This window comes from Cyclopterus lumpus, chromosome 3 (assembly GCF_009769545.1).
Source record: "Cyclopterus lumpus isolate fCycLum1 chromosome 3, fCycLum1.pri, whole genome shotgun sequence".
NCBI classification, from domain to species: Eukaryota; Metazoa; Chordata; class Actinopteri; order Perciformes; family Cyclopteridae; genus Cyclopterus; species Cyclopterus lumpus.
The window spans coordinates 4,343,896-4,371,327 of NC_046968.1; the positions used below are offsets into that span (position 1 = coordinate 4,343,896).

Genomic DNA, 27,432 nt, shown 5'->3' on the forward strand with positions numbered 1-27,432 from the left:
GGTTTGAAGTGGCACTCAACACACCTTTCCATTTGTCTCTCCCTCCTTGTGTGCGCTCCAGATGTCGGGGAGGACTCGGGGAAGGCGGCGGGGAGCATTCAGCCGTCGCTGTCCCAGCACCGCGAGCGCAGCGCGGGCTCGTCCTCCAAGGATTGCCCCTACTGCGGCAAGTCCTTCCGCACCTCCCACCATCTCAAAGTCCACCTGCGGATACACACAGGTCAGTACGGGCGCTAAACCCCTCCCATCTCCACCACACTTTTTCCACCAGCCATTTAGGAGTGCATTTCTCCAAGCAATCAAACATTCATCACGCTCCATGCAACATTTACTTTACCACATGTACTGACATTCCTTCTGGGGTTAGACTGGCATACGAATGTTGGCCTCATCACATAGAGGCGTCAATCTGCCTCCATGTGACGCAGACTAATTACCTATATGTTTTGTGATTGATACTACTAAGCTGCAGTGGGTAACTATAATACAAATCCCTTTTTGTTCATTTACTACTACTTTATCCTGGAAGTTGCACATGATACTGATAATCTGTAAAAAGAAAAGTCAGGTTTCTCTGCCTCTTTGTCCTGCTCCTAACAGTATTTACAACAACCAATCAGGGCCGAGGAGTCTCCAACGCAGCTGTCAATCATAGCCCGTGAACTTCGATCAAATTGTCAAACTAGGCAGCGGCTCTGATCAAGTACAAATCAAAATTCTGTTTGGGAATTGTCCATTTCTGACCTCAAATGTTTTAGTTGAGAAATGAGAAATAAGTCGGTGGGTGGTGGTTGGTTTTGGCGAGGCTGAAATTTGTTTCTGAAAACATTTAGAGCGAGAAATAGGCAATACAGTCCCAGCATGTCGATGCATATCCAATCAGCGCTGCCTGTTACGATACATTTCTATACCTTATACTACTAGAAAGGAGGAAAATAAAGAAGAAACACCGGCTTACAGGACCAACTCCATCCACCAATATTAAGTGCACAAATGGTCAAACTTACCAAATCGCAGTGTGACAATACCCTGAAAATAGGCAGAACCGTAAAAACCCAGTTATCCTGCCTCATAAATCATAATCCTGTTTAGTCCACGAGATGTAATCCTGGAGACATTTCCGTGCAGTCTTATCAGATGTAATGCATTTTATTCAAATTGACATAAAGACAAATAAATAAACTATTCACGAGGAGGAATATGCGTCTCCCAAACACTGTCCCTCAATTGAGGCTTAAGGCCATTATTATTCCGTTTTTCTTCTTTTTCTCATTGAGCTCTAATTAACACAACAAGGGTTCAGTGTCCTCCGATGACATCACTCGGAGGGCAATTTCACACTCGCTAACTCTCAATAACTTTCGAGCCAAAACAAAGCCAGCCTGTCCACGGTTTAGAGATACGCCTGAGAAGATGTGCCGAATAGATTTTTGTTTACGTCAAACCGTCCTAACCCTCCGAGCGGCGTACTCTCCCGCCCTGCCAACCAGGAGTTCGGCCACTTCCTGTCGCTGAGAGGTGAGGGCTGCAGTCGGAGTAATGATGTGGACTGTGGACAGCAGCCAACTCGTTCTAACCCTCTGCAAGGTACAAACGCCCCACTAACTATCAAGGCTAGAGTCACAATTAGACCGTGCAGAGGTCACCTTACAACGAGGACGCCCGCTTCTGGCTGCCGGGCAGTGAGAAGTGTGAAGGGTTTCAGGTGATTCCCTCTCAGGGAGGTGGTGCTTCCAAAACTGGAAAGAGTGAACTGTGGACACCATCTAAAGGCCGGGGAACAGTTAGCGGATTATATCTGTTCTCTTTAAACCTACGATAAATAAACATTCATTGGTTTCTCTAAAGTTGAACCCTTCTTTCTTTAAAAAAAGAACAGAGAACAAAATCACAATTTTTGACGGAGGGTTTGGTGCCTTTACTGAATACTTGCAGAGAGGAACCGAGAAAACACTGTGTTTCCTGTGGGAGACACCCTTGAGCAAGGTATTGAAGAGGTTACCTGGATCACCTGGAAAAGACTGAAGCTCAATATCTTAAAAGGAAAAGGGCTTTAATATCTGCTCGAAGCAGGTGTGTTTAAGGTTTCTGTTCCTGCACCAACGTTATATATTTCTTTAAAAAATAAGCATGAAACTATGCTTTTCTGAAAATATAATTGGACTCGACAATACTACATTAATTGTATTTCCTGACTTAGAAGCATTTCCCTTTCCGTCAGTCATAGCTTCGTACACCCCTAAATTCCTCTAGATGTTCTTGAAACGCTGAGTCCAACCGCCCTGACCTTTTTGTTAGTTTCTACACTTCACAACGGAGTAATCCTTGAGTGCCAGTAGTGAAGCAGAGGCTAAAACGCTGCAGAGAGAGAGAGAGAGAGAGAGAGCAAGAGAGAGGAAAAAGGAAATCAATGCTTGCTTTTCTTCTTATTCTCTAAGTCTCTATTGCTTTTTTTTTTTTCCTGTCCTTCTCCATGCACTTAAAAGGCAGAGCAGAGAGACCACCCGCGCGGTAACCCCCTTCCGCTCCCCTTATTAAGAGGCACGTACTGTACCTCGGATCTGAAAAAAGGAATTAGAGGAAAAGCTTTAAACTGCAGCACGCTAACACGTCTGGTGTACGCTCACATAATTAGGGTCCTTATGTTGAACATCGCATCCAGGTCACGGCCAGGCCATCCACAGTAGCTGGAATGGTTTTCGGGGGGCATCTGTTATCTGGTGGTGAGAGAGCTGAGTTATGTCTGCTTTGAGTAGTCTAGTAAGGACACCCACGAGGGCCATATTTTATCACGGAGACCTCAACCTAGGCCTGGCTTTAACTCATTTGGCAAAACACACACAGACAAGTAGGTCCATCTAATTCCATCCACACACAGTATATTTAACATTTATCCATTCATATCTCAGAAATAAAATGAAAGAATTAATCACAAGCCCGCTGCACGTGGGAGCAAAAGTGATAAAAGTTAGCAAGGATGTTGTCCTTTGGAACGGAATGTATCTCTGGCCGCCGGCCTATCTAAGCACGGCTTTAGCATCATCTGGAGGGGGAAAAAGACAGCTTGATGCATCCCCAATATGTGGCCTTTAAATCATCACTATAACTTAATCACACCAGCTCAACAGTGACATCCTGGTTACATCCGCAACAAGACTTTATTTATTTATTTTTTACAACGGCTAAAGATCTTCTCCGTGCTCCGGTGACAATGGCGAGAAATTCACAGACGACAGCGGGGCTCGCCTTCATCTTAATGCAATGCGAGCGGCACAATGGAGTTGCTTACCAAAGCCAGCCGAGGCTGCATTGTGCAATGCGACGCCGAGATTAATGAGCAGCTAACGCCAGCTTGAAAGGAATGGAGTGAATTTAAATTTCTCCAAAAGTTAAAGAGCTAATGTTACAGTATTAATTTCCTCTTGAACAGTGAGTGGGAAAATATCCATTAGCAAAATTAACCACAGTTTTCTAGGTAGCTAACATTGTGCGGCTGTGGTGCTACAGTGTGGGGCCACAGCTAATGAACACACTGCAGAGGGTGATATTTCATTATACAAATTAATGCTCACATTTTAATGGGAAAGTCACATAATGAATCTAGGCTTCAGTGACAGCAATTAGAGGTCCAGATTGTCCCCTTCTGGACAAGGCACTATTTAGCAGTAAGCAGCTGTGTGTAAAAAATAAAAAGGTCCTCGCTCTTGACAATAGCCACACATAACTTCAGGCAGGGCCGCATAAGCAATAAGGGTCCCTCCTCACCTTTAAACGAGGAGAGGGGGAGACAAAGAGGGAGAGAGAGAGATAGAGGAGAGGCAGGACTAGCCCATGTCACTTAACCTTAACCTAACCTTGTAATCAGGATGAATCAAGAGGGACCTGTGATCTCTCCCTCCATTCCTTTCACTCCTTCCTCCCTGCTCTTTCTTCCTCTATCTCCCTCCTAATACATTTTTCTAAGTGCTCCCTTTTTCTCTCCAATTTCTATATCTACCATGCAGTATATTCAAAACAATATTACTGCTTAATTTAATATACGACATTCGCCATTTGGTACACACTTGTATCCGTGTATACATGTGTTCCTGTGTCCATATACTATGTATTTATGGTGTGACAATTGAACTGTTAATAGCCAGCAGCACGCTTAACTCACCACGAGCCTCTTACTTAAAGGATTAGGCCAGCAAAGCGACCGCTTTACAGCGTTAACCAAGTGTTTAAGTTAACAGTTACCGCAGCGTTAACCAAGTGCTTATGTTAACAGCTACCACTTTACAGCGTTAACCAAGTGTTTATGGTAACAGTGACCGCTTTACAGCGTTAATCAAGTGTTTACGTTAACAGTGACCGCTTTACAGCGTTAACCAAGTCTTTACGTTAACAGTGAGCGCTTTACAGCGTTAACCAAGTGTTTACATTAACAGTGGCTTTACAGCGTTAACCAAGTGTTTACGTTAACAGTGACCACTTTACAGCGTTAACCAAGTGTTTACGTTAACAGTGACCGCTTTACAGCGTTAACCAAGTGTTTACGTTAACAGTGGCTTTATAGCGTTAACCAAGTGTTTACGTTAACAGTGACCGCTTTACAGCGTTAACCAAGTGTTTACGTTAACAGCGACCGTTTTACAGCGTTAACCATGTGTTTACGTTAACAGCGACCGCTTTACAGCGTTAAACATGTGTTTACGTTAACAGCGACCGCTTTACAGCGTTAACCAAGTGTTTACGTCAACAGCGACTGCTTTACAGTGTTAACCAAGTTTTTACATTGTTAACCAAGTGTTTACGTTAACAGTGACCGCTTTACAGCGTTAACCAAGTGTTTACGTTAACAGCGACCGCTTTACAGCGATAACCAAGTGTTTACATTAACAGTGACCGCTTCACAGCGATAACCAAGTGTTTACATTAACAGTGACCATTTTGCAGTGTTAACCAAGTGTTTACGTTAACAGAGACCGTTTTACAGAGTTAACCAAGTGTTTACGTCAACAGCGACCGCTTTACAGTGTTAACCAAGTTATTACATTGTTAACCAAGTGTTTACATCAACAGCGACAGCTTTACAGCGTTAACCAAGTGTTTACGTTAACAGTGATTCTACAACACTAATCACGTGTTCAATGTTAACCGCAACTGCTTTACAGCATTAACCAGGTTTACAGGGTTAACCATGTTTCACAGCGTTAACGTCCACCGTTTCACTGCGTGCACTGTGCACAGACATTGCAACAAACAAGCTGAAGGGCTTTTGAGGATGGCGAGTAGCGCTGAGATGACGTTGTCATAGGATTTATCGACAATAAGAAAAACAAATATCATTTCCAGCCTTATGCTTTGAATGCATCATCTTTGCCATTGGGTGGGCACATCCATCCCAAGTTGCTGAGTTTGTATACTCGTGCACTTTCTGCACTGTTAACCCTGACAGCAATAGAGGCATTCTCCATTTTACCACTAACCACTAACTTAAGCACATAATCTTGAAACAGATGTTAAACAGCTTCTATCAATTATTACGTCTCACAAACATGTGTTTTGTAAATTGTTGTATTCATCCTTCCGGCCAAATGGAAATTCATCTTCCAGTATGTCATATCTATTAAGCCATTTTAATTGTGCCTCAGTACAGGTTTGTGGTATTTATCTTTACTTGTTTCTATCGCGATGTCAGAGTTCACACAAAGCCAGATGAAATCTCTACATTCAGCATGAAGTGAAAACAGCCCTGCAATCAGGAGAAGAATGATTTATAGACATAATTGTGTCACTTTGATGTTTATGAACTCTAGAAAGCCGCACTGGCGCGTTTATTTAACTTTGTTTACCCTTCTATCGTTCACCTTTGGCAAAGAACAAAATGTCCAAAGTTGTCCAACAAAGCCAAGACGGACAACAGCAAAAAGTTTACCGCTCTATTTTTAACTCCCGAATAGCAATTTTCTGGTTTTGTGGCGGCAGTGATCTGTCATGTGGCTGGGAGGTTGTGCTGTTTGCGCTGATATCAATTAAAAGTGGATTAACGGGTACATAATGACCTTTAGCAGTAAATTGTGTGTAATGTTGCAAGGCAGGATACAGTATATTCCCCAGATGTCACACCAGGCCCCTGACGTATGATGGAGCAGATGTCTTAGCCAGTCCAAATGGCCCTCTAAGACACAAACACACACACACACACACACACACACACGCACACACAGGCTCAGGCCGACAAGCATGCATAAACATGTGTTCGCACACATTCCAAACGGTGCACGCGCACACGCGCACGTGAACACAAGTCGAGGCAGAAATGCACTTGTCGTCTGCCTCGCTCGCTCCAGATATATTTAAATGCTTAATTTTAATGGGAAAGTGGAATAAACTGATGGCTCTCTGAGGGCATTTGTATTCATTTTCAGTTTGCCATCCTCAGCAAACATCAAAAGAGAGTGTCAAACGTACAGCTCTTCTGTGCTTTTCATTCTCATTTTAGATATGTAGATGGTGCATTAATCTTTACCCCCCCCACACGCACACACGCACACACCACACCACATGAACATTAACAACCTCTTATAAGGAAAGAAAAGACAGAGGCGGAAAAAAAGAAGAAGATCAGATCAGTCTAATTTCTGTCTAATTTGGCTCCTAGAATATCATTTTGTCCAGTTAGAGGAATTGAGAATGATCATTTGCATCAGGGACGTTTCCTTATTGAATCAGCACTGAGCCTCTGTTCGGCAGCACGCAGGAGAAGCACTTATTGGGTTAAAAGCTCATCTCGTATGGTTTATTTTAAATATACTCTATGCTTCATAACCACTCTGGCGTAAGATAAAAGATATCAGGGCTATCTGACTCTCTACACGCTCTCTCTTTTCCCTTCTTCTTTTTCTTTTTGTGTGTGTCTCTCTTCGTCTTTCTCTCTACTCCTCTTCGGCGTTTCCACCTTCAATTTTCTTTTGTACGCCCTTCTATTCGTTTGTCTCCCGTATCAATATTGTATTGAGTTGGTGTTTGTGGCCCTTTATTTGAGAACTCTGCAGTAGGTCTGCAGATCGCAGTCTTTTTCTGGAATGGTGCCCTCTAAATAATGATAAATTACTTGAGCAGTATGCCATTTGCTAATTATATCCATGATTTACTACACAGCCCGACTTAAATCATTCAAACCAGCCTTGCGAAACAATGCCTTTTTTCTCGTTTTATAAAATGGTTTCCATGTGTATAATCTAAACAGTTTATTGCCCTATACTGTATATATAGAAATCTGCATACACACTACAATCATCCCTTTTTGTTCTTTTCTTTCTTCCACCAATCCCCCTCTCTTTTCACAGAGCCACTGTGATCCCTCCAACAGAAATTCCACTCTGGGAACTTTTTATATGTATATATATTTTTTAAAAAAAGGGGAAAAAAGAATCCAGCTTAGCATTTTTTCCCTCTCTGTTCATTGTTTAATGAATCCAAATCTGGCTCAGACTCCAAGCCTATTATAATTGCTAGCAGGATGTGTTCTATTTCAACATAAGTATCATTCCAATGGAAGATCCACTTCTGGCAGAATAATGCCGGTGTTATACCATTATCAAGAATATATTCATTAATATGGATGTGCAGCACAAATATAAATACATGTGAATGTTACACAACAGATTCACCTCTCTTTTACCCTAATGTAAGTCTCTTTGATCTGTGTACCCATAATGTGCTTTATCATAGGGAACTCACAGCCTCACTGCAACAAGCATGTGGTTCCCATATGTCGCCCGCACATTTCTTTTCTTTTTCTTTTTTCTTCCAATACTCAATGACTTATTTTTCGTAGCGTCTCATCCATATTGTATTCCGGCGGTCGGGGAGATGCTATGCTCTGGCTGATTTATGCTTCTCAAGATAAACTGCAAATAGGGAATGACCCAGAAATTGCACTCTCATTGCCGAAGCACAGGCCTGACAGCAAGCAAGGCCAGAACAGAGGCACGACGACCCCCACTGCATGCACACACACATCTGTACACACACAAACACACACACAAACAGGCCCAGCCACACCCTCAGCACCATCTCTTGCCCGTGCAAACACAGATAGCATCGAGGCAGTTTGTTGTCAGTTGAAAATATTATGTCTTGAAGTGGACTGGAAGCACCATATGGTGAAATGTTTTTTTTTTACGGTGTTGATGTGAGTGATGGCTCACTTGGCGGGGTTGGATCGACCCACATTCAGAAGCCTACTCCACAACCCTACCCCAGTCCCAATACACACACACACACACACACACACACACACACACACACACACACACACACACACACACATGTACGTACACACACACACACACACACACACACACACACACACACAGTCTGTGGAAGACTGTTTATTATCATGTTGTGTTGTATTTAATTTAATTATGTGCTTAGTTGTTTTTCTTTCTAAACTTCTGCTTTCTATATTTTATTATTTGTCTATTTTCCCTCCAGAGTTTGAAAATGCATTTGTTTTGATGCCAACTAAAAGTGAGACAATTCAATCGCAAAGAAACCTCTTTTTTCATAGTAGTTAATGAAATGCATATCTTTTCTTTTTTTTCTCTGAGCTCTACCAATTTGACCTAATTTTCTTTGTTCAGGGAGGTGACATGACCCTCGGGTCCACATTCCCTGCTCCAATAAATAGATTTTGATTTTGAATCTAATAATCAGGTTAATTATTCACTGTTTTCCCTGTCTTTCCCTTTCTGTTTCTCTTTCTCGATCTCGACCTCTCAGGAGAGAAACCCTACCGGTGCCCTCATTGTGATTATGCCGGCACCCAGTCTGCCAGTCTGAAGTACCACCTGGAACGCCACCACCGCGAGCGTCAAAATGGCTCCACCACCTCAGGCCCATCCTCTTGCCACACCCCTTCTTCTGACCACAAAGAGGATCATGGGAAGGCAATCAGTGGCGGCATCTTTGCCCGACCAGATGTCCTCCGTAATGTCTTCAAGAGCATGCCCCCCCAACCTCGACTTCAGGGCAGGTCCGATGCTGCCACATCAGTGGGCATCGGCTGGTATGATGTCTCCGCATGACCGAGATCGTGAGCGCGGAGACCGCCGCTTTGACTCCGCCTCTTCAGCTGAGAACATGAAGACTGCTGACGGCCCGTCCGCCCTCATCTCAACAGGGGCAGATAGCTTCACCGACCTAAGCAGGGCTTACCAAAGCATGATGGGAAACGGGGTCCACTTTCAAGGGTCTCTCCAGGCCTTCATGGACAGCTTTGTCCTCAGCTCCATGAAGAAAGATATGAAAGACAACCAGAGTTCAGTTCAGCTCCAGGCCCAGTGTTACCATGACAATGGCGAGCCCAAAGCAAAGCGGGCCGTTTCGGCTGACCAGGAAAGAGAAGACAAGGCTGAAGCCAAACCGAACTCACAGCCTGGTAAACCTGGGTCCCAGTATGAACCACTTGATCTGTCTGTGTCAGTCCGGCCTGAGTCTGCATCCGGGTCCCTCCCTGGCTCTTCAGTCACCATCCATGACAATGTGGCGTGGCATGGCTGTCTCTTCTGCTCCTTCTCCACCTCCTCATTCGAGCTCATGGCTCTGCACCTCCAGGCCAACCACCTGGGTAAGGCCCAACAGCTGCGGTCTGATACAGGCAAGGAGCTCCATGGAGAGAGCTCTCCCACCACCTCCGCCCTTCACTCCTCCAATACCAAGACCTCTGGTGGGGCCCTTGACAAAGACGGAGACAGAAATGGAGAGAAAAGCCATGGAGGCTGGAACAACCACATGGACCAGCCCTACAATCCCTTCCAGAGTGACTTCTACAGGCGGTTTGGTGGCTTGTATGATGGATCCCAGAGGGTCAACCAGGGCCTTCAAGCGTATTTAGCCCCAGCAGAGCAGGGTATGGACCTACCCACCCGGGCCTTTGGTGGAGCAACTCCAGCTGCGGATGACCAGATCGGTGATCGAGGCTCCCGCGGAGACACCGAAGAGGACCAGGTTGGATCAGGCGATGAAGTTGCAAAGGCCGGGGGGCGCAGTGCCAGCGACACCCCCTCAACCACCCCCAAGAGACAGCAGCAACAGAATCACTCGGATGAAGAGGAAGAGGAGGGAGGAGTGGCTGAAGAGGAGGAGGAAAGAGATGAAGATGGGCAAATGGACGTGGAGAGAGAGGAAGACGGAAGTCCGACTTCGGATCGCTTCCAGAACCACTCCAAACACCTCCAAGACAACTCCTCTCTGCCCACAAGGGGTGGAGGTGGTTTGGCCGCATCTGCCTACGCCATGACACCACATCCTCTGGTTCCCCAAACCAAGAACCAAGCTTTGCCACTGGAGAAGCAGTGGCAGCAGGGCCTGGCCCTCCTGTCTCCTGGAGGTCCCCCAGGACTGTTGAAGACTGAGCAGCACACCCACCTAGAGCAGCAGATGAACATGCTCTCGGTCCTCAGAGCCTACAGCAATGACAACCTCCCCGCGTTCAACGGCATGGGAGGCGGAGCGCCCACAGGGGGCATGAAGAGGCCAGATGCACCTGGTGAGTGTGTTTAACCCCTACTGGAACTGTAACTGCTGTAAAGCACACACAGATACACACACACCGATATCCAGAGACCTTTTCCAGCAGAAAACCACACACATAAAAAGTCATGAATACACAGGTGTCAGAAGCACAAATTCAATTTTTCAAGCACTTCAAACACATAAACCCTAAACACACAAGACAAACACATAAAAGAATATTTTCCCTGACACCCACAAAGAAATCTCAGACACTCACTAAAGGTCTTGAGATTGGCTCTGAAGTGATTTCAGCCTTATTTCAAGCAGGTTTAGAAGCTATCAGCCTGCCGACTAGCAACAGATTAATCTTTATTACACGTTTATATTACTGGAAGTGCAGCGCCTCCCTCCCGCTCCGCGGCATGGAGGGAATAACCCTGGATGAGTAAGAGCAGGACCTCAGCTCCCCTTGCCATCTCCTCCACATGTCTCTTAACTATCTTAGCTCTCATAAAGCCGGCTCCCAAAAGCCCATTACTTTATAAGACTCGTCGATCTATGACCCTGTGAAAAATGAACTGTCAACTTTCATGATTCTGCTAAGGTTACAGCCGCTCCTTGAGACGGGAGAAGGAAATGCTTTTTTTCTTATTGCACTTTTTACAACCCTCTTTTGCTGTTCAGGGGTCGGTTGCTAAATTGTCTCCCTAGGAAGAAAGTTAAAACCCAGTGTTGGTGTTGACCTTTGGGGCACAGACCTATACATAGAAAGATGATTTAGCTCTGGTCAGAGGCAACTCCTCCGTGTTGAGACGTTTGTTGAGAATGAGCAAGTATATTTGCATATTTGATTCAAACTAGAAAACACTAGAGGGTTTATTTTTTTCACATGCATTAATTACCAGCTACAGTGTGTTGTAGCTACAATGTTTACTCAACTGCAGTCCCTGAGACAGATTGTCATATTTTGCTTATTTTGTCAGATTTAATCAAGACAAAAAAAAGAAGAAATCTTTTCATCCTTTTTTTTCTCACTGTTATTTTCAGTCGTACATATTTTTCATTTTGTGGATGACAAAATCAAGTGACATTTTGCCAATGAAATGTAAAGTGCATGTCGACAGGCACACATTCAGAAAGGCGCAGTAGACACAATAATCTATGATAATAGTGACGCCTCTGTTAATGAAGCAATGCAGCCACATGTGTTCATCTGACCTTTCCATCTGACAAAATATTGTCCGTTGTCATGGAGCTCTCTGCATAGCTTAACTTTATGGAATAATGTTAACCACACAAGATTGATATATAACTATTTATATACATATACATGTTTAATTTAATAGAGAAATGCCTGTTTGTGTGAGACCACCCTACTTATTGTCTAAGCCATGTAATGTGGATAGTTCCTGTTGCCACTCGGGATGTGTGACCTTTAAAGATACGTTCTTTCTCTGTGCAACAAAAGCCTTTCTTACTTGCTGTTAGTTTGTCCTCGTCTGATTGTAATTAAAAATCCCAACCAGTTGTTATGCGTGCAACTTCTTGGCAACGCATATTCACCATTCAGATCTCTACTTCGATAGCGTAGAACAATATAAAAGATTGAAGAAAAGCAAGTCAAATCAAGGCGTGCTGCTTGAAAGTACATATGAATGAGTTACATCGGGCGATTTTCTGAAGCCTTCGGCGTTCGTCCATGTGTACTAAAGGGCACGGGGAATTCGCAAGGAACCACAATGATACTTTGAAAAGGAGAATGCAAGTGAAATGTGGGGTGTTTCTCACCGCACGCTAACCAATATTAATCTGTTTGTGCGTCAGAGTCCACTCTGCCATGGACTGCATGCTGTAGATCCCAAGTGAGCACGGAGCAATCAGTTTTCCTCATATTGATATGATAAAAGTCATCAACGCCCACTTCAAAAACAACTATATGTGTGCTGCTAATACAGGAGAGGATGCAACTATTCATGTGTGATATTCCTTCTACTTTGTCTACAGTGACCTACAATTACTACCACTCGTAGTGTAATAAATATGACTTTTGCTCAGTGGTTGAGGATATTTTGTGAATTTTTTATTTCATTAAAAGTATCAAAATCACAAAGTAAAAGAAACAAACATTTGAATTATTATTGAATTATTATGGAATTAGCAGAAAGATGTAGCCATTAAAGTTATGCAGTACGATTGAGGATAATGCAGCAGAATTGTTTCTGTCCTTTTACGATATGATATGATGTAATATGTTTTTTTTAACCAAACAAAGATGTTTTGCTGCCTACATTTTGTTGTTGTTTTCTTTACATTTTCAATGGTAACAGCGTGTTTAAAACAACAATCCTAAGCTTCCCTCGAAACGCAATTGAGAATGCAGTTTAGTCGTATGTTGCCGTCTGTATGTATGGCTGACCACTGTTACCACTGTCACTGCCGCCAGTTCTGCTACACACACTGCTGTTGGACCACAGATTGGATGAGAAAATAGACACTCTTGTTTCACAGCAAAATGCACTATTACAGCCCCTCTTTATGTGTCCACTTGTAAACCCCTTGTGCTGGGGGGCTCACCCACATTCCACTGTTATTCGGTGGGCGGAGAAGGTGGGGGTAGCAAAGACAGCCGCAAAACTCAATTCAGATGGCGAAATGTGATTATCTGGAGTGGGTTTGCATTAGGTTTGTATGCAAATACAGCATAAATCATTAATATCGAAATTCACCCTAGAATCTGCGGGAGCTGTTGTAAGGCACGCGCCGCACGTCTGGAGTGGCCGTCTCTTCATTAGTGTACCCAGAAGACGGGGGGGGGGGGGGTTACAATGCACATGAATCTACTTGCACTCTGACACGCGACAGATACACACATGTACGGATCCACACCCGTAGTATTAAAGCGCACCTACCGAAATTGGCCCAGGGTTTGCATTTATCAATAAATGTCATTAACAGCAGCGCTGGCCCTGAGGTCTCTGTAATCAGACAAGGTATCTGGTTACTGAAGTACTGTATGCCGTGTAAAGACCGATATGAACCCGCACCATTTGCTGTACTGTAGATGTGCTTAACGCAATCAATACTTGGCTGCAGTGGAGACCTATCTATAGCCATACATTATCAAACTTGAAGTATTACATTATTCAAACAGTGCTGTACATGGCACAACTGCTTGCGAACATCGCTCCTCACATCGTATTACTTACATTACCTCAGCCCCCTCGTTCATATAATATATTAAACGTGGACCCGGGACTCTGGAAGGTTGAGATTGACAAGCTGGGGGAGTGGAAGTGTTGATAGCAGTGTGGGACTTGGATGAGTGCGTCAAGGATTCCAGAGGAGAAGATGGCAGAGCTCGTAGCTGAGCGCCTTTCGCAATTTTGAGAAGTGGGCCACACAAACAGAGTCGCTGGATACAAGAGAGAAAGAAGACAGTGGATTGCTGTACATTCTCCCATCAATTAGACCCATCGCTTCCAAGTAACAAGTACTCTCACATTGTGCTCTATAGTTCTACGCAGAAGTGCTGTTGTTTGTTGGTGATAACTCTCAGAGAGTCACCTCCTGTACACACATTAGATGGCGGCAAAACAAGGCTCTTTTTGGGTAGACTTGAGATGATGAACATGCCGCTGCCTCGGTTCCACCCTGTCTTACGCAGCATTGCGTCCCCGTACAAGCCAACAAAACAATCAATTACGTTTCCATGGAAAAGGGTTTTAAAGTTGTATATTGAAACAAAAACCCAACTGAATGTCTTTGATAGGTTCAGTAAAAAAAATCAGGGTTTGGCTTTAGATAAGTATGTTTATTAACTAATTTAAGTTACACGGGCAAAAATAATAATTCTCCTGGGTGAAAGTCCTGTGTTTGTTTCATTGCAACCAATTGTGATTGTCGAGAGGCAATTTAAGAAACGTACATAGCATGTAACCAGAGAACAATTCCACGAAGCAGCTGCTCAGCTTCACTCAATACAGGACAGCTCTCAAAAAGTGTTACTTGGGAAGGTTGAGGCCGTGGCACCCTGACAGGATGACTGACACGCAGATATCACAAGTAATAATCAATCACAAAATGTCTGCCAGAGGGGAGAAACCCTTGGACTTAATTGCTGGGCACTTTGCGCACGCTCTAAATGTAAAACTCTGCACGTTTGCAGTGTTGCCGAAACACGTGGGAAGTAGATCAGATGAACGCTTCTTGAGCTATATACAGGCAGGCAGACAGACAGGCAGGCAGACAGACAGAAATACAGGCAGGCAGACAGACAGACAGACAGACAGACAGACAGACAGGCACTCACATTCCTTTCTTCATAATGAGGTAAATAATGAGTTAAGATTCTATTTTACCTTTCCCCCCGACGCAGACTTGCTGTGATGGCTTTGGCCCTTTTGTCCGACAGTCCTACATTTCTGTGTGTGTGGGTGGGTGTGTGTGTGTGTATGTGTGTGTGTGCATACATGCGCGATGGGTTAAGGAAGTTGCATCTGAAATACAGCCCTGCCTGTGTCACTAGTGGCCAATTACCTCTGTCAGAAGGAGTGTGCTCTTTTCTGCCTTCATTGTGAGGGATTTGAACCCATGAGTGCTGAGGTCATGTTAGAACAACGTGCAAGACATGTATGGACCACACACACACACACAAACACACACACACACACACACACACACACACACACACACAGATACATATTTTTATATATATCAGGATGAAGGGAACATTCAGACTCATTCTTGCAGAGAAAGGATGATATGTGCGTGTGTGTGTGTGTTTGTGTGTGTGTGGCAATTAAAGACATATGGTGGGAGAGGTGGTCTCGCTGTGCAGCGCAGATGTATTGGATCATAGTTGGCATTAGCGGTGTAATTTTCACTCTCTCTGGTTTAAGTGGAAGAAAGGTAGACATGACAAATTAAGCTCTACACACACACACACAGGCTGGTGTCTGTACACACAAACAGTTGTAGCGCATTACTGAGTCCTGGGCCCGTATTTATAAAATTGCTAAATGTTAATATTTGGATTTAACTGAACGATAAAACGCAAAAAAGTTTGTCCTCCTATTCACAAACTTCGGAATAAAAGCTGATGGATTCTGTCTCCGAGAGAGCTCCTGAGGTCTCTTAAATTATTTAAGAATAGATCCTAGATGACAGCACACCATCTGAGACATGGTTTAGAATGATTGTACAAAATATCATTGGACATGATTAATATGTTGCCGAAGCTAAATGTTCACGGTAATCCATAATTGGTTATTTTTAGCCTCCCATTTTGCATTTGATGTGAACATTGGATAGGACGTCAGATCACTCTTATTTCTCTTTTGGTAACAAACAGCGAGAATACAGCTGACACTGATTTGGTTTGCAATCACTGAGCGAGCTCTGCGCTCCCTCATTCTCTAAATTCTCTGTATTTTATGATTTATCAGCTTCCTCATTTCTGTCCTGCTCCAGTTTGCTTTTCTTATTGTTTCCATTTCAACCAATTGTATATTTTGTAACCCTTTACTAATCCCTAATTGTATATGTTTAATATAATATACCTTAATATTTCATTGTTCCTAATTTGATGTATTAATTCCTACTGGAGATATTGAGGGTTTTATGCTCATTTTATTATCTTAATTGTTTGGTCTCTGCCTGGCCGTGAATGCAGCTCACGTTTACACGTAACTGTAAATGGTCAAACAAATTCTTTGGGCCCTCTTTTTCTGTGTCAATGAAACAATGTTTTCTTTGGCAAAATCCTTGTTTTTAAAGAGCTGTAAATATGTATAGCAGTTGAACAAAAAGTCAACGTTCACCTATTTTAATCCACGTCCGTACCTATTTTACGTATTTTACGTATTTTAGTACGTATTTTAGCCAACCCGACCAACGTGTCCTGATCAATAAACGTAAAGGTCACATTTAACCAGGCAATATTGTACCGTGTCACCTGACTTCCTCCCCGATTACCACGTCCACTCGAGGTCACCGCCTGAAAATGAGCGTGAACATGGGGTCGCGATAAGCCGCCCCGTACAAGCGACCTGTGGGGGGCGAGGTCCTCTCTCCTCACAACTTGACTCCATCCTCATCCAATATCCTATTTTAATCTCTGTTCTGTCTGTTTGATATTTAAGCCCACACTCCTGCAAACATGCATACACACTTAGACCCACACTCAGACCCCCCTACACACACACACACACACACACACACACACACATTTAAAACTTGTGATAATGCAAAACCTGGTAATTACCAATAATACTGTCCTCATCAGGTGGTTAATTACCATGAATTGGGTTTCTGTTTGTCTCGAGCAAACATGTGCACACACACATAAACACTGGCACAAAATGCTTTGACAAGTGGAAAAGGCCTGAGGTACTTATTGCTCCCAGACACCCCTGTGTTTACTAATGAGCTAGACGGATGGCTTACCTGCACAGCCGTAATTATTCTGTGCACTTAGAAGCAGCGTGGTAAGTTCAGAAAGGTGACACCCGAGAATCCTAGTGTGGGGCGCACGGTTTCATTTGGCATCTGTATATTGAGGATCCCCAAAGTAGATGGTTCCATAAGGCAGGAGACCTGTGCGTTGGTTCAAAGAATGCATGAAACAAAGCAAGATGAGCATCTCTACTCTCTGGATGCTTTCATTGTGGCTGCATACCAATTATTTACAAGGATCGGGCCACGACCCGCTGATCGCACCGTGACCTGCGCACCACTATCCGTCTCTAGGTCCGATTCATAAAAAGGTGTTACAGCACCGATTTGCCCTTTTTTCTTTGTGTCTGATTGCTAATTAATTATTTGTTGCCTTTGCGCCAAAGAACATGGTCGGCAGAATAAGTCAGAGAGAAAAGAAAGATATCTAATCATGGGTTTTATTATATCTAATCTCACTTCTTTTAACAAATGACAGATCCGGATCTCTCAGAGTGAATGAAATCATGTTTATTAAGACAGAAGTACCGTGAGGAAGACGCACGTCCTGAATTATTGGAAAACACAAATTCAGATTTCTTTCTTCTTTGTTGCGTCACCGGACAGGGTTCCTGTGAATGGCTTCACCAGATCGACTCAACCTCAACCAGACTTGGTGGCGGCTGACATTTCTCTGTTCAGACCAGACTCCACCGAGCGCTCCTTCCTCCTGCAGATCCCCGCATTTCCCTTTCCCACAATCCGGGATCCTCCCCTTTTCTTGTATTTTTCCTCCCAACTCTCCATCTTTCTCTTCCCCATTGCTGGAGGGCACGGGCTCCTCCAGTGATTAAGCCGTCTGGAGGGGCCTGTCTGCCCGTCTTTTTTTTACCAAAGGAGGAGGAGGAGGAGGAGAGGCGGACGACTGTTGCCGATGCACTCCCTTCCCCTCCTTTCCCGGTCTCTCGTTGCGCCCGAGATGACAGCTCTGACAGCTGGCGAAGGCGAGGTGCTATTTCACGTGCGCAACAACATTTCGGGCTTTAACTTGTGCAGAGGTGAATTATCACCTTGTCACCCAAAAGTGCAAATGGTGTAGTTTTCAAAGAGCAATTAAGTGTAATAGCTGCTGTCGAGCCCCGAGGACGCTACCTGTTGCTCACTCTCTGTCTCGCTCTGCTCTTTGGCAGATGTGAAAACTTGAGGAATATTCCCCCCCCACCCTCTGGCTAATTCCCCGGCTATCAACGGCTGCGCCAGCTGAAAGGGTCCCTTTTTGCAGAAAGAAAATAAAAAAGGCGTCCTATTCTTCTTCTTGTTCACCCCCTCTCCTCCCTCCTCCCTCCATCTCTCTCTCTCCCTCTCTCCGACATATTCGCTAATACCCATCGATGACACCGGCCACATCACTTTTCCTGGAAGTACAGTGCCGCGAATGAAGGGCCAGTATCGAGTTGCCCTTGAAAAGGAAGCGGAGACGAAGTGCTGGATGATTGCAAAGTTACGCGACAATTATTCTATTCATTATTTCAGAAGCAGGACGGGGAAACCGGGGGGAGTGAAGACAGCGTGGGAGCTGTGAGGTTACAGGGAGCTGGGGATCACATTCACACACACATACATATATATATATATATGTATATATTTATATACATATATATGTATGTGTGTATGTGTGTGTGTGTGTGTGTTTTCACGTGCAAATCAAGTGTTTTTATGTATATATGCAAGCCTCCCCTCCGTGCACGCTCATAGCCAACGTTGGCGCGCATCGCATTCGATTTTGCGCGACATGAAACAATGGGTTATAAATTGGCCTTCCAACCCGATATATTTGACATGATCTCTGCTTCCCATCTCGTTAGTTTGCTGTTTGTTTCTTTTCTTCCCCGACTCCTGTAGACTTTGTTCAGTTTGAGTTGCTCCTCTTAAGAATGCAACGTTCCCCCTTCCCCAGGCGCCCTGGAGATGTGAAGAGGACGCCTCAGAGGAGTTGTACTCATAAAGCCTCCTCATCCTCCGAGGGAGAGAGAGAACAGTACCGGCAGGCAAAGACACACAGGCATAATAACTACACTTACACAGCTAGTCGACACATAATGAGACAATGCCGCGGCAACTTCAAGGAAAAACACAGATATATAAAAAACAACAGAGAGCAAGGCAGAGAGAGAGGAAACAGGGGTTGAGGAAGAAAAAAAAGAAAAAATGAAGAAACTATGTCAACTTTTATTTCCTCTGTTATTCCACATCAATGGAGGCACGCAGTGATACTAATAAAAAACAACAAAAAAAATCACAAAAAAAACATACACAGGTGTAGACACGAAGTCGGCACGATTGAAAAGCTCTGTGGCAATTAAAGACAAATAACTTGCATTATTTTGTTTTTTTCCCCCGTAGCGAAAAGAAGATCCCGACCACTCGCTAAAAACGTGTTTGATTCAAACATCAAAAAAAGAAAGATGGAAAATATATTTTTAAAAAGACGGCGGGAAACAAATAAATAAGATGCGAATAAACAAAGTTGTGCCCGGGAAAGAAAACACTGGGAGAGAGAGAGAAAGAGAAGCCAAACCGCGGGGGGAATAAGAAAAAGGAGAATAGCGAGCGTCGAGACAAATAAGCCAGCAACATTATAACATTAGCGGTTAGAAAATACACTTAATTCCTCGGCAGAGATGGATATAAACTGCATTGTTGCGTCGCTAAATCCCAGCAACCGGATTTAAACCGCCGCATTGTTTTATTAGGGAAAATACGGGGGTGGAGGAACACTGCGTGTTCTAATTACAGTGATTTAATCAGGATTAGAGAGGCTACCTGGGTTAGGCTAAGGGGCATGGGGGCCATGGGGGGCAAGGGCACGGGCTTCTTTAAGGGCAGACCGGGTCTTCATCGGAACTCATCTGCCACAATGACTTCAGCCTCTGAAACAATGACTTTCTTTTGCTCTTGCATGAGTAAACACTGGCCTATTGTTCCACTTCTCGCCACTCTTTATCCCCCCCCCCCTCCTCCTCCCTCCTCCTGCCTAGTTAAACAGCAGGCAGAGGGGAATCCATTTTAATCTGATTAATAACTTAGTTGATCACATATAACCCAATTTTCATTCAGTGCCGCCCTTGTCCGCCCCCGGGCCACGCCCACGGACGACCTTTTCGGAGCGGGCCACAGTAACGACGGAGCACAATCGGCGCCCTTGTCCCTTCGGAGAAAAGCTGAAGATGTTTTACATCATTAAAAAAAAAATTGTAATGTCCCTCGTCTTTTTTTCTTTTTCTTTTCTTTTTTTTAAACGGTATGCTCTCCACAAAAGGCCAGGCCTGCAATTTAGTGTGTGTGTGTGTGTGTGTGTGTTAGGGGGGTTATTACAAGTGGGATTCCAGTTTCCTGGGTCGCAGGGATGGGAACAACTTTTCTCATGCATTCACAGTAATATGAATCGTCCTTTTAAAACAGATATGGTTACATATTAGTTTTGAAAGGTACAGTAACTGGCTCAGTGTTAAGCTGCCCTCCAACACTGGGGCTCATTGTCCCCCCCCACCTCCTGGCCCGGCTAATAACTGGCCCCTGATCCTCATCTCGTACTGGCTCAACTTTTTCTCTCTTTATTTTTTTTCTCCTCCCTGAATATATCTTTGATTACACCGTTATATGAGCTTCGTTTTGTCATTTCAATTTCACTCGATGTGTTTAGCGCTGAGAGATTTGTATTCAGGATTGGCAATTATGATTACAATGCCACAAAGTAATCCTTGTGAGTTTCATTTTTTTTTTTTTGCAATGACAAGTGAAAGAGAGAGAAAAAAATATCCTTCCTCCTTTTTCTCTCCCTCCGTGACACACACACACGCACACGGACACACACACACACACACACACACTGACACACACACAAACACACACACACAAACACAGGAAATATGAATCAAATATTCATGAAGTGGGCTGAGGTTCTCATACACCCATATGCTTCCACATTCAAGCAGCTTGCAGTGGACACAGGCATCCGTCCAGCTTGTGTGTGACAGAGAGCATGACAACACCTCGCCGCCACCTATCACCGCTGCCCGTGATAATCATCAGACGTTCACGGCGGGAAAACACACACACACTCTCCTACACTCTTTCTCTTTCTCCCTTTGTCCTCGCTGTCCTCCGCTGCGACTTCCTTTCCCTGTGTTTTAATAATCCGTCGCGAGAAAAAGAGAGAGAGAGAGAGAGAGATGAGTCCCACCGAGCTCCGTGATTCACCGGCCGGGAATTCTTGTAAAATCATTCGCCAGTTTCCAGAAATTGTAAGAACTTTATGGTTTATGTTTTTTTTTATTGTGCCTCGGCGGGAAGGGGTGCTCCGAGCGGAGGGTCCGGGGTGGTGGTGGTGTGTTTGTGTGTGTGTGTGTGTGTGTGTGTGTGTGTGGATTAAAACTGAAGGGATTAGAAGCACACTTTAAGATAAATCTTTTTTAATGTGAAACCTCATCCCCGCTCATTCTGGGGGTAACCACTCTTATTAACTGCTTTCTCTCTCGCTCCCCCTTTAATGCGGCGCATTTCTTTCTCTTTTCTTTTTTTTTGTTGCTTTCTCTCTCCTCTTCCAGCCGAGCAACTTTAAGCGCAGGCTCTTTTGGACGCGGCCCGCGCCGCCGCCAACTCTGCCAGTTACACAAACAACGTCCCCTTTTTAAGCTTTTAAACACAGAACAATGGCAAAGCACATCGCCGCGCACATTAATGCTTTTGTATATGGAGGAGAAGAGGAGGAGGAGAAGAAGAAGAAAAATAGAAAAAAAAAGAAAGGCAGGGAAAAGCAGAGGAGAAGAAAAGAGATAAACAGAGCTTGGATATGCTGCCCCTCCATCTCTCTCTGTTCTCTCCTTCCTCCCTCACTCCATCTCTGTTAAGAGGGGGAGAAAATAGAATCTCTCTTCCCATCATCAAATCCATGCTGATCTGTATGTGTCGGGGAGGCTAAACAGACAAACATCATATTCTCCGTCTCCAGACTCTAATTGACTGAACAAGGATTGGTCACACTTTTAAGAAGCGTTCCATAATGGATTTCCATGTTTGTGCCTCTTTTAACTGGCAGCGCGAATGGAAGGCATAAATGTTGGATTTATTACCGAAAACAACAGCCCTCCTCTCTTTCCGTCTCCCTCTATCTCTCCCCCTGATCTTTTTTTATTTAAATTTTTTCATCTTCTTCTCTCTCTCTGTCTCTCTCGCCGTAAAAAGACGATACGAGCCCCCGCATCCATCGCAAGGTCAGCGCCGCCTGACAGATGACAAACGATCTCAAGATGGCCACATCATCTGTCCTGTAGTCAAAAGAGATGAATGCATTCTAATTTATTTCCTCCTTCTTCTTCTTCTTCTTCTTCTTCTTCTTCTTCTTCTTCTTCTTCTTCTTCTTCTTCTTCTGCTTCGTCCCCATTATCACGGCAAGGGGGGAAAAGGGGAAAGGGGGTGGGGGGACAGCCACCTGAATTATCCGTTGCACCAGCTCGAAGTGCTTCCAGGCCCAAAAAAAAGAGAGAGCGCGGGACGAGCGAGCAAGGAGGGAAATCTTTTCGAAAAATCTGCACTTATCGTGTTTCTGTATCGAGAAGTGGACTTGGCAAGAGACGGAGATTCAGTATTATGTACAAGCTGCTCATCAGATGGGAGTTGGGTTTATTTCTGTGCCCCCCCCCCCCCCCCCCCCCCCCCATCCTCTGCCACCCCTCTTATTTGCTTCTCATCCAAGATGTGTCTCACCCCTCCCCCCCTAACTGGACAGCTATGTCAGAAATGTCCCAAAAAAAAAAATTGGCATCGTCGTGTGGACAAAACACAACTTTTGATTTAAATAATTTGATTGATTCTCTCACTGTTTATTGTTTCTTCTTCTTCTTCTTCCCTTTATTTTCAGAGCTCATTATCTCGGTATCTCCGGTGCCGTGAAAACACACCTACACACACACACACACACACACCGAGCTAAACTCCATCTCCGCCAGTGACGGACACTTTTGACAAAACACTAAGTGCATTTCTTAATTATCTGACTCCTCTCTAATACCGTTGTCATCTCGCAGACAGTCCCTCTCCTCGCTCTCTGATGTTGTTATTATGTTCTCATTTGGACGCCGGCTCTCTGCAGGTAGTCATCCCGCCGCCGTCCCCCCCCTTGAGGCATCCCTCCCGCCTCCTCTCACTCACACACACACACACACACACACACACACACACACACAAACTCTGTTCCGTTCCCTTACGTGTCATTAAAAACTAGGATTTCAGTCGTTATCGTTTTGTCAAACATTCCCCAAAATTATAAAGATTCCTTCTTATTTTTTCTTTTCTTTCACCCATCTGCCACCTCCGTCCCGCGAACGACGCCATCCATCGATCACCGAACGTCCCGCCGCTCCCCTTCCTCCACCTCCTCCTTCCTCCACCTCCTCCTTCCTCTTCATCATTAAAAAAAACACAAAAAGAGCGTGTTAATTAGGAAAACAAATATTCAGCAACTTTAGCAGAAGTGAGGCAGCAGGTATAACTTTTATTTCTTTCTTCTCCATTCTTCTTCTTACTCTTTGCCCCCCCTCGCTCTTTGTGAAAGAGTGCCGTCAGCTTACCTGAGGTTTTATAGGAGCAAGTCTTTCTTCTAGGCTGTTAACTTGAACACAAAGTGTGTGTGTGTGTGTGGGGGGGGGGTTTGCTCATGAGCTTTCGCACCACTGATAGAGGCATCAACCAATCACGTTGTGCAGAACGGACACATTCTAAACGTCCTTTCAACCAGAGGCGCTCCATCCGCTCTCACCTTTCACAATAAAAGCACCAGACATATACGGTACAGTAACTGAACTGTTTACCAGAAACACTATTTTTTCTAAAAGGAAAACTTAAAATTTTAAAAAGCATACTTTATCTTCGAGTAAATCTGCCGGTCTTTTCAAATCTTTTATTGAAAAGGTGTGGAAAACGGTCGCAAATTTGCTTCTTTGCCGGTACTAGGAATTGAGTATTCATTGTGCCCCCAATCCCACACACACACTGTGGCCTTAAGGCATATGAATGCGTTTCCAGTTGAATTGATCCAGTGCGCTCCTACAGTAGCTCCTCTGACACAGTAAAGTGAGCTCAACTAGTCTATTGTTCTTTTCTTTTTTTTCTTCTGTGCGTGTGTGCGGGGGGGGGGGCTTGATTGTCAGAGGTTGCAGTATTGGATCGTACGCCTATCGAAACTGACGCAGTATAACAAAGCGTGCAGGGCCCAAAGTAATGATCATATACAAATATCAATATGAGAAAGAGTGTGTGCTAAAGAAGACACATTGCTATTGATGTTTAAATAACTGTAGCGCCGGAGAGAGGGCGGAAAAAAATGAAATGTGAATCATATTTTCTCACTGCCTAAAAAACAAAAAAAACAAAGGCATATAATCGAACACACCTCGCAAGGTGCAAACAGTGAAGGCAAGGGTGAGATAAAAGCAGCACCTCTCTCTCTTTCTCTCTCTCTCTCTGCCGAAGTGACGAAAACTGCAAATAAATACATAATCAGTTGGTCTGCTGTTTCTGCTGTGAGCCGCATTATCTGCCCGCCGTTTCTTGAAAGAGACAAAGAAGGGAGTGTTTGACAATGCGAACTCGGATGATAAAAAAAAATAAAAATTGTAAAAAAAATAATTATGTGTTCAAAAATGTTTGTTCCTCAACACCCCCAGCCACCCACCCCCACCCCCACCCCACCCCACCCCTACTCCTGCGTGTGTCTTTTTAATTTGTCCGGCCATACGCAGCTGTATTTGCATTTCAAATACTCATATTTGAAGAGGGTGGTTTAAATGCCAAGACGCGAATTGATGACAATCACCTCGACTCAAAAGCATTGGCGCAAAAAAAAAAAAGAAAAAGAAAAAACCTTCTCTCCTTCGCTGCTGACATTAAAACTAAACCCAACGGCGGCAATGCAAACACAATACAAATATATATTTATCTTCTTCCTCCACCAACCTTTTCCTCTCCCTCCATCTCATTATATGTCAGTATCACTTTACATTTGAATATCAGTTCCGGCGCTCGCAGGACAACAGTGAGCCGCCTCCAACTAAAATAAGAGAATAATCAGCAGGGTTCAGAATGAGGGAGAATTGATTCAGCGACAAACAGTCGGGGTGCACACACACTTACACACACACTCACACCCCCCCCTTTCGCTGCCTTTTCATCACTTTTCCATATTCATTTCTGTAATTTACAGTAAATCCAATAGCTGTCAGTCACACACGCACACAAACACACAAAAGGGAGAGAACATTTTTTTGTAAATTTACAGCGTTGGCTGTGTGTGTGTGTGTGTGTGGGGGGGGGAACAGCTGCTTCAACATTTACGGCAAAGACCACTCTAAAATATTAAAGATGTGTCATCACCGGCTCTCGGCCTCTGCATCTGTAACCATCTGCTTTCTATTAAAAAATTACACCCAAAAAAAGGGGGGAAAAAAGCTCTGCTATTTCCATATCCCCCCCCTATTTTTCTTCTTCTTTCCCTTCTTTCAGATCTGCTCGATCTGTATCGACACAGACAAACAAGCCGTTTTCAGGTTTCTCAGTATGTGGCGCTCTTGCACGACTTCTGCTATCGAGCGGCGGACATTAAAGGCAGAGTTCAGGTGTTTATTGAAGCGGCGTCGCACGGGGCCTGTTGTGGCGTTATCGTAGATGGCGGTCGGGAGGCAGTGTGCTGTTGTTCGACGAAAGCTGTGTTAGACACTCAGAAAACAACATCTCCATCGTCAGAGAGGGCCCTTCTGAAAATGTTCTAAATACACTTCAAACTCAAACTTTCTCTTGAAATGCCGCACAGACAAAACTAAACACGTGCCTGAGGAGAAGCCACCTGTTCCACCCAAGCCCCCAAATCTGGAGTGCATCGGAGGGATGTTTCTCCGGCCTTTTTAAAATCTACGTTCCATAAATCGTACTTCCCCTCGTGATGAGTAACGCTGCCCACACTGTTTTAAAAAAAATGTATTTCATTGCATTGCTGGTCCCGTCCGCGCGTGTGCTCGAGACACCGAGCCCTCTAAGTTGCCATGACTGAGAGTGTCAACTAAATGTCAAAGAATGTCAAAATTACAGTCCTTCCCTCCCCGATGTCCTCGGGTTACTCAGGGGTGTGGAGGCGTACAATGACTCAGACTGTTTGGGGCGATGACATCTGTCCTGTTAGAACAGAGAGAGAGAGAGAGAGAGAGAGAGAGAGAGAGAGAGAGAGAGAGCATTGGGCTTCTGAAAGCAGCGGCGCCAACTCTCCTGTTACAACCGGACTGGGAGTGATGGGGGGAGAGGCTTATAGGGCCAGTGAAAGGTAACCAGTTACGACACGGTGACTCACGTTTTTTTCTCTTCTTTTTTTTTTTGGGGGGAACGTGGTTAAAGGAAGATCATCTCTCCCACTTAATAGGTCATTTCCTCTCCCGAGGATCACGTCACATGTGTTGCCTGCGACGGGGTGGTCTGGCCAGAGGAGGTGGGAAGGGTGGTGGGGGGAGAAGAAGGAGAAAAACAAAGAAAAAAGAAGTACAGATTGAAACTTGGCTGGAAAACTTTCACGACAGCGTTTCTTCAGAACCGTTCTGTTCAAAATGAAACAAGCGCCTGTTTGTGAGGAATGCAGCGACAGATTCGTAGGGACATTTCCCAGTTTTCTTTTTTTCTTCTTTTTCTAAAATGTATTTCATGCTCTCTGTCATCTTGTCTGCGCAAAACTAGTTGTCCATTTTTTTTGGGCTGTCATCTCCCTTTCTTCTCTTTTTTTTACATTTGCAGCCAATTCTCTCCCCCCCCCCCCCTCCTTGTGATGTCACCATCTCGGCGTGAATCATTAGGATATCAGTGTTCAGCCGGTGACAGAAAGCACATGATTAACAAGCTCTCTTGTTTTTCCTCTCCTCTTTATCCTCCTCCCTTTATTTCTTCCGAAACGAGGGCTCCCGCTGCTCCCAACGACGTTTCTCCTCGTTCTCCCCCCCCCCCCCCCCCCCCCCCCCCCTCATCATCATCCCTCCCTTCCTCCCCCTGTCGTGGATGGCAGGGAGTCACAGGTGTGTGACTATAATTACACATACACTCAGAAAAAGAAATAATGTTGTTTCCTCCATTTAATAAGTTTGCAGTAAAATAGGCAGCGAGTTCCAGAGAGAGAGGCGGAGAGCTCAAATCTTATCGGATACCCCAACCTCTAACTTAATCATATGGCTCTTAAGAGCAGCCCGCCACCAGCTGGGGCTCCGTAATATGCATGCAATATGTGTGTAAAACGATACGCTTTAATTTTGAGCCCACTTTAAGCAGCAACAAAATCTGTTTATATGGGAGACATTTAAAAAGAAGAGAGGGATGGAGGGAGGGAGGGCAAGCGAGCAGGGGATTGGGTTAACTCTTGCTCTCCGGGCCTGACAAGAGCCATCTGTTGGGTGTCAACTAGTATCA

General features: G+C 44.5%; 1 protein-coding gene across 1 annotated transcript in view; it reads left to right on the forward strand.

Moving 5' to 3' along the window:
* The window catches only part of znf536 (zinc finger protein 536), a 90,028-nt gene that overhangs the window by 38,749 nt on the left and 23,847 nt on the right, over positions 1-27,432 (forward strand). Inside the window, 3 exon segments of the mRNA XM_034529844.1 lie at positions 62-220; positions 8,773-8,999; positions 9,001-10,540. Of these exon segments, the coding sequence (XP_034385735.1) occupies positions 62-220; positions 8,773-8,999; positions 9,001-10,540 (1,926 nt within the window).